At 54.5% G+C, this 8,390-nt stretch overlaps 1 protein-coding gene across 1 annotated transcript in view; it reads left to right on the top strand.

Moving 5' to 3' along the window:
* The first annotated feature begins 1,457 nt into the window (after positions 1 to 1,457).
* PHF8 (PHD finger protein 8) overlaps positions 1,458 to 8,390 on the top strand; it is a 67,099-nt gene continuing 60,166 nt past the window's right edge. Inside the window, exons 1-4 of the mRNA XM_075324309.1 lie at positions 1,458 to 1,670; positions 5,650 to 5,860; positions 7,470 to 7,555; positions 7,860 to 7,977. Coding sequence (XP_075180424.1) covers positions 5,763 to 5,860; positions 7,470 to 7,555; positions 7,860 to 7,977 — 302 coding nt within the window. The 5' untranslated portion in view covers positions 1,458 to 1,670; positions 5,650 to 5,762. The remainder of the gene's footprint in view (positions 1,671 to 5,649; positions 5,861 to 7,469; positions 7,556 to 7,859; positions 7,978 to 8,390) is intronic.

Here is an 8,390-nt window from a genome sequence, read left to right as displayed (position 1 = left end):
AGCGCGTTAGTGGAGAGATGGGTTGAGATGATGAGCGCCCTACTGGAGAGATGGGCTGAGATGATGAGCGCGCTCCTGGAGAGATGGGCTGAGATGATGAGCGCGCTCCTGGAGAGATGGGCTGAGATGATGAATGCGCTACTGGAGAGATGGGCTGAGATGATGAGCGCGCTCCTGGAGAGATGGGCTGAGACGATGAGCACGCTCCTGGAGAGATGGGCTGAGATGATCAATGCGCTACTGGAGAGATGGGCTGAGATGATGACCGCGCTCCTAGAGAGATGGGCTGAGACGATGAGCGCTCTCCTGGAGAGATGGGCTGAGACGATGAGCGCGCTCCTGAAGAGATGGGCTGAGATGATGAGCGCTCTCCTGGAGAGATGGGCTGAGATGATGAGCGCGCTCCTGGAGAGATGGGCTGAGATGATGAGAGCGCTCCTGGAGAGATGGGCTGAGATGATGAGCGCTCTCCTGGAGAGATGGGCTGAGATGATGAGAGCGCTCCTGGAGAGATGGGCAGAGATGATGAGCGCTCTCCTGGAGAGATGGGCTGAGATGATGAGAGCGCTCCTGGATAGATGGGCTGAGATGATGAGCGCGCTCCTGGAGAGATGGGCTGAGATGATGAGCACGCTACTGGAGACATGGGCTGAGACGATGAGCGCTCTCCTGGAGAGATGGGCTGAGATGATGAGGGATGAGAAATTCTTGAAGCAGAGTTGAGTTCATTCGGTGAAGAAGGGCGCCAGGTTACCATTCTAACCCAACATGCAGAAATGCAAAGGGCGTGGGCTGAGGCCGGAGAAAGACGCGACATCTGGTAATGGAGACCGGACAGGTAACACTAGCCGACATCTTCTGAATGACCACTGGTCATTGAAGATCCCAACCACCCTGCAAACTATCACCTCATCCTAACGAGACTAGAACCTTATTACCCTCTAGGGGGCATTATGATTTTGTAAGGGGCATTATTAGAATGTCATTTAACCCTTTATAAACCCCATTACCTATTCATATCACTTAGCAGAGGCCATCTGCCTACTTTGATGCCAGTTTTTGTGCCTACACATATTTTGGTCTGCCGGTTCTTAATTTATTCTCACATGGTTCATCGCTTTTCTGTTTTTGTGATGTGAGATTTGCGGCAGAACATTATTTTACCCTTCTCAGATATCATTCATGAAATGAGAAGCGAATCTCATCATCATCATCATCATCATCATCATCATCATCATCATCATCAATATCATCATCATCATCATCATCATCATCATCATCATCATCAATCATCAATCATCATCATCATCTCCAGACCTGTGCCTGACACTTGTTGCTATTCATGGGCGCTCCGCTATAAGAATAATGTTCTGCCACCACCAATATGGCGGCCAGAAGACGATGACGTTTCAACAAACTTTATCAATGTGAACAGGACGCTGAGCTGTGATGCGGAGTCTGGGCGGAGCGAGCAGGTTAATGGCGTCGCGAAGGCCTAAGTCCCCTCCGCCACCAATGCGGCGGGTTCCGCGGCCCCAGAGTGGATGTTACCCCTGTGAGCTGAGCCCCTGACCGGCTGCGGCCCTCCCGCTCCTCCGGCCGCTCCTCTCCGCAGCGCACGGCTCTGATCTCCGCCGGAGCAGGGGCCGCCGCACAGGCCTCGGCCTCAGGTACAACGCGCGACCGGGGACGTCGTCTGTGTGACAATGCCGGCTGTGTGGTGCCAGCCATTGTGCCCATATCACACCCCCCACATTGCCGGTCATAGCGCCCACTCCATAGTGCCTGGTGCCAGTCATAGTGCCCCCTCCATAGTGCCTGGTGCCAGTCATAGCGCCCCCTCCATAGTGCCTGGTGCCAGTCATAGCGCCCACTCCATAGTGTCTGGTGCCAGTCATAGCGCCCACTCCATAGTGTCTGGTGCCGGTCATAGCGCCCACTCCATAGTGTCTGGTGCCAGTCATAGCGCCCACTCCATAGTGTCTGGTGCCAGTCATAGCGCCCACTCCATAGTGTCTGGTGCCAGTCATAGCGCCCACTCCATAGTGTCTGGTGCCAGTCATAGCGCCCACTCCATAGTGTCTGGTGCCAGTCATAGCGCCCACTCCATAGTGTCTGGTGCCAGTCATAGCGCCCACTCCATAGTGTCTGGTGCCAGTCATAGCGCCCACTCCATAGTGTCTGGTGCCAGTCATAGCGCCCACTCCATAGTGTCTGGTGCCAGTCATAGCGCCCACTCCATAGTGTCTGGTGCCAGTCATAGTGCCCCCTCCATAGTGCCTGGTGCCAGTCATAGTGCCCCCTCCATAGTGCCTGGTGCCAGTCATAGTGCCCCCTCCATAGTGCCTGGTGCCAGTCATAGTGCCCCCTCCATAGTGTCTGGTGCCAGTCATAGCGTCCACTCCATAGTGTCTGGTGCCAGTCATAGCGCCCACTCCATAGTGTCTGGTGCCAGTCATAGCGCCCACTCCATAGTGTCTGGTGCCAGTCATAGCGCCCACTCCATAGTGTCTGGTGCCAGTCATAGCGCCCACTCCATAGTGTCTGGTGCCAGCTATAGCGCCCACTCCATAGTGTCTGGTGCCAGTCATAGCGCCCACTCCATAGTGTCTGGTGCCAGTCATAGCGCCCCCTCCATAGTGTCTGGTGCCAGTCATAGCGCCCCCTCCATAGTGTCTGGTGCCAGTCATAGCGCCCACTCCATAGTGTCTGGTGCCAGTCATAGCGCCCACTCCATAGTGTCTGGTGCCAGTAATAGTGCCCACTCCATAGTGTCTGGTGCCAGCTATAGCGACCAATCCATAGTGTCTGATGCCAGCTATAGCGCCCACTCCATAGTGTCTGGTGCCAGCTATAGCGCCCCCTCCATAGTGTCTGGTGCCAGCTATAGCGACCAATCCATAGTGTCTGATGCCAGCTATAGCGCCCACTCCATAGTGTCTGGTGCCAGCTATAGCGCCCCCTCCATAGTGTCTGGTGCCAGTCATAGCGCCCCCTCCATAGTGTCTGGTGCCAGTCATAGCGCCCCCTCCATAGTGTCTGGTGCCAGTCATAGCGCCCCCTCCATAGTGTCTGGTGCCAGTCATAGCGCCCACTCCATAGTGTCTGGTGCCAGTCATAGCGCCCACTCCATAGTGTCTGGTGGCAGTAATAATGCCCACTCTATAGTGTCTGGTGCCAGTAATAGTGCCCACTCCATAGTGTCTGGTGCCAGCTATAGCGACCAATCCATAGTGTCTGGTGCCAGCTATAGCGCCCACTCCATAGTGTCTGGTGCCAGCTATAGTGCCCCCTCCATAGTGTCTGGTGCCAGCTATAGTGCCCCCTCCATAGTGTCTGGTGCCAGTCATAGCCCCCCCTCCATAGTGTCTGGTGCAAGTCATAGCGCCCCCTCCATAGTATCTGGTGCCGGTCATAGCGCCCACTCCATAGTGTCTGGTGCCAGTCATAGCTCCCCCTCCATAGTGTCTGGTGCCAGTCATAGCGCCCCCTCCATAGTGTCTGGTGCCAGTCATAGCGCCCCCTCCATAGTGTCTGGTGCCGGTCATAGCGCCCACTCCATAGTGTCTGGTGCCGGTCATAGTACCCCCTCCATAGTGTCTGGTGCCAGTCATAGCGCCCACTCCATAGTGTCTGGTGCCAGTCATAGCGCCCACTCCATAGTGTCTGGTGGCAGTAATAATGCCCACTCTATAGTGTCTGGTGCCAGTTATAGCGCCCACTCCATAGTGTCTGGTGCCAGTCATAGCGCCCAATCCATAGTGTCTGGTGCCAGTAATAGTGCCCACTCCATAGTGTCTGGTGCCAGTCATAGCGCCCAGTCCATAGTGTCTGGTGCCAGTCATAGCGCCCAGTCCATAGTGTCTGGTGCCAGTCATAGCGCCCACTCCATAGTGTCTGGTGCCAGTCATAGCGCCCCCTCCATAGTGTCTGGTGCCAGTCATAGTTCCCCCTCCATAGTGCCTGGTGCAAGTCATAGTTCCCCCTCCATAGTGTCTGGTGCCAGTCATAGCGCCCACTCCATAGTGTCTGGTGCCAGTCATAGCGCCCCCTCCATAGTGTCTGGTGCCAGTCATAGCGCCCCCTCCATAGTGTCTGGTGCCAGTCATAGCGCCCCCTCCATAGTGTCTGGTGCCAGTCATAGCGCCCCCTCCATAGTGTCTGGTGCCAGTCATAGCACCCCCTCCATAGTGTCTGGTGCCAGTCATAGCGCCCACTCCATAGTGTCTGGTGCCAGTCATAGCGCCCACTCCATAGTGTCTGGTGGCAGTAATAATGCCCACTCTATAGTGTCTGGTGCCAGTAATAGTGCCCACTCCATAGTGTCTGGTGCCAGTAATAGTGCCCACTCCATAGTGTCTGGTGCCAGCTATAGCGACCAATCCATAGTGTCTGGTGCCAGCTATAGCGCCCACTCCATAGTGTCTGGTGCCAGCTATAGTGCCCCCTCCATAGTGTCTGGTGCCAGCTATAGTGCCCCCTCCATAGTGTCTGGTGCCAGTCATAGCCCCCCCTCCATAGTGTCTGGTGCAAGTCATAGCGCCCCCTCCATAGTGTCTGGTGCCGGTCATAGCGCCCACTCCATAGTGTCTGGTGCCAGTCATAGCTCCCCCTCCATAGTGTCTGGTGCCAGTCATAGCGCCCCCTCCATAGTGTCTGGTGCCAGTCATAGCGCCCCCTCCATAGTGTCTGGTGCCAGTCATAGCGCCCCCTCCATAGTGTCTGGTGCCGGTCATAGCGCCCACTCCATAGTGTCTGGTGCCGGTCATAGTACCCCCTCCATAGTGTCTGGTGCCAGTCATAGCGCCCACTCCATAGTGTCTGGTGGCAGTAATAATGCCCACTCTATAGTGTCTGGTGCCAGTTATAGCGCCCACTCCATAGTGTCTGGTGCCAGTCATAGCGCCCACTCCATAGTGTCTGGTGCCAGCTATAGTGCCACTCCATAGTGTCTAGTGCCAGTCATACTGCCCACTCCATAGTGTCTGGTGCCGGTCATAGCGCCCACTCCATAGTGTCTGGTGCCAGCTATAGTGCCACTCCATAGTGTCTGGTGCCAGTCAGTGCCCACTCCATAGTGTCTGGTGCCAGTCATAGCGCCCACTCCATAGTGTCTGGTGCCAGTCATAGCGCCCACTCCATAGGGTCTGGTGCCAGTCATAGCGCCCCCTCCATAGTGTCTGGTGCCAGTCATAGCGCCCCCTCCATAGTGTCTGGTGCCAGTCATAGCGCCCCCTCCATAGTGTCTGGTGGCAGTAATAGTGCCCACTCTATAGTGTCTGGTGCCAGTTATAGTGCCCACTCCATAGTGTCTGGTGCCAGTCATAGCGCCCACTCCATACTCTCTGGTGGCAGTAATAATGCTCACTCTATAGTGTCTGGTGCCAGTCATAGTGCCCACTCCATAGTGTCTGGTACCAGTCATAGTGCCCACTCCATAGTGTCTGGTGCCATAGTGACCACTCCATAGTGTCTGGTGCCAGTCATAGTGCCAGTGTTGCGCCCCTGGATATGGTGCCAGCCGGTTTGGTGACTTTTTTTCCTCCTGGCACCAGTTCTGTACCCTATAGTGCCCAATTGTAGAGTTGTTCCCTATTCCATGCCCCATTGATGCCACCATATGACGCGTCCTCCGTCTTGTCTCCGCAGGCTTCCTCCTCCACCATCTTCCTTTCATTGCTCGGATTGTCCATGCGTCAGGCGCCCACTGAGGGGAGATAAAGAGGTGACTAATAACCCCAGTGTGCGGGGACCACGGCAGGATGGCGTCTGTGCCCGTCTACTGCCTGTGCCGGCTGCCCTACGATGTCACCCGCTTCATGATCGAATGTGACGTCTGCCAAGACTGGTTCCACGGCAGGTAGGATGTCATAAAACGTGATTATCCTGCAGATGTGGGGTTAATCCGTAGGGTAGTAGCAATCTGAAGCTGCACGGCGCCTGCACTTAGAGCCCCGCTGCTAGGAAAAATGTACTTTAATCCTCTTTCTCCCTCTGGCTTTCAGTCACAAAGGTCTGGCTTCAGTCACCACTCCGTACATGATGAGCAGCGGCTGTATCCACCCCCGACACTGACTGACAGCCGGCTCCCGATGTCAGTCACTGCCGGGAGCGGTTACAGCCGCTGCTCACTATGCACAGAGCAGGGACTGAACGTTTGAGGCTGCCAGGAGGAAATGAACTTTATTCCTCTTGCAGCCTCTGGCTTTCAGTCATAAAGGTGTGGCCAGAGTGGCTTCAGTCACCGCTCAGTACATAATAGTAATAGCTGTAACCTCCTCCAGCACTGACTGACAGGAAGCTCAGAGCTCATTGCTCCCAGTGTCAGTCACTGCCAGGGGTGGTTACAAGCGCTGCTCACTATGCACAGAGCGGTGACTGAACCGACACCAACACTGTGACTGAAAGCCCAAGGCTGCCTGAAGAAAATGAATTTGGCAGGCTCTGGCATTCAGTCACAGTGTTAGTGCCGGTTCAGTCACCGCTCTGTGCATCGTGAGCAGTGGCTGTAAACACCCCCAGTACTGACTGACAGCCAGCTCAGAGCTCACTCCTCCTGGCAGCCTCCGGCTTTTAGTCAGGGGAGGTGCTGGTTCAGTCACCACTCTGTGCATAGGGAGTCGCAGCTGTAACCATCCCCTGCACTGACTGACAGCTGGCTCAGAGTTCATTCCCTCTGGCTCTCAGTCATAAAGGGGCGGCCGGATTGGCTTCATAAAGGTGCCCCCTCCCCCAGTGACTGACAGCCAGCTCAGCTCAGAGCTAATTCCTTCAGGTGTCAGTTAGTGCAGTGGGCGGTTACAGCTCCTGCTCATTATGCACAGAGCAGTGATTGAACCAGCACCAACACTGTAACTGAAAGCCCAAGGCTGAATGGAGAAAATGTAGTTTATTCCTCCCGATAGCCTCTAGCTTTCAGTCTCAGTGTTGGTTCAAGTCCCCGCTCTGTGCATAGTAAGGAGTGGCTGTACCTGGCAGTGACTGACAGTTGGCTCTGCATTAGAGGATGTCAGTCAGTGCCGGAGCCAGTTATAGCTGTGACTCCCTATGCACAGAGCAGTTAATGAACCGGCACGAACACTGTGACTGAAAGCCAGAGGCTGCCGGGAGGAGTAAAGTTTCTATCCTCCCGGCAGTGGGGACTCTTCAGAACACTTTTAACCTGCGGATTAACCCCTTATCTGCAGGTTAATTGGGTTCTTTCACATGGAAGGTTCGCTTTAATATGCTATGGTTGGAAGCCTTCCCATTAGCAGTGGAGGTCTCCTGACAATCTGCGGGGGGCTGCGTGACCCCTCTCTATACTAAAGCATAAAGGGGCAGTGCGGTCTTCATTCCTGCACATGTATTATGGGTATTATACCTGACTGTACCGAGGGTACGTTGTAGGTTGCTCTGGCCTTACGGGGCTGATGTGCCGGGGGGCTCCGTGTCACACGATGGCTAACACTCGTCTCTCCTAATGACAGCTGTGTGGGAGTGGAGGAGGAAAACGCGTCCGAGATCGACCTGTACCATTGTCCGAACTGCCAGATCGCTCATGGCCCGTCAGTCAGTGAGTACTCTCCCTCTTTTTTACATATGGGGCACCTAATGAGGTGAGCACCCACCCGCTTTTCGCACATCACAGGGGAGGCCATTTTTAAAGGGCTCCCTTCATCCTTTTAATGATAACACTGATGAAGAGCGTTTTACCTTTGTGGCCTATAGGCGAACATATTGCACTTTTATCCCATATAAGAGCCCAGGCGTCCCCTGCCAAACCCTGCGCCATCCTCGGTCTCTATTCTCCGTCTCTATTCTCCATCCCTGTAAGTCAGATTTGCGCAGGATAATTCCTTGATCTTCTCTTAATTCAGTGAAGAAAAGACGCGGAAGTACAAAGCAAGATCCTGCTGTGACCAAAGAGGCGGGGAAGCCCGTGCAGACCGGAAGCGCCGGCTTCATCAAGGAGCTGAGAAGTAGGAACTTCCCAAGGTAAAAGGCCATATTAATACAGGACGCAGAGGATCGGATCCTCCTGGACGCTGCTGTGCCCGTTGTATGCCGTGGCAATCCTATTACCCCAGTCGCCCTTTTCTGCACTGCTGCTTTAAAAGATCAAACTTGGGCTATTCCTCTCGGGGGTAATTGCTGGAATCAGTGGCGTACCACACCACTCTGGTCCCAGGGAGGTAGCATCATACCGAGTGTGTGTGCTGATATTGAAAATATTGTGGCTACATCCTGCTGCCACCACTAGGGGGAGCTCACTGCATATTCTGCATACATTGACCTGTGAGCTCCCCCTAGTGGCGGATGCAGACATTTATTAGTTTATTATTGATGCCTGTGCTCCTTTTAGATACACAGTGTGTGTAAATATCTTTGAGTTACTTTTTTTGACCCTT

This window comes from Anomaloglossus baeobatrachus, chromosome 9 (assembly GCF_048569485.1).
Source record: "Anomaloglossus baeobatrachus isolate aAnoBae1 chromosome 9, aAnoBae1.hap1, whole genome shotgun sequence".
NCBI classification, from domain to species: domain Eukaryota; kingdom Metazoa; phylum Chordata; class Amphibia; order Anura; family Aromobatidae; genus Anomaloglossus; species Anomaloglossus baeobatrachus.
The sequence above is the reverse complement of the archived record's forward strand: the minus strand, read 5'-3'. Positions and strand labels throughout refer to the sequence as shown.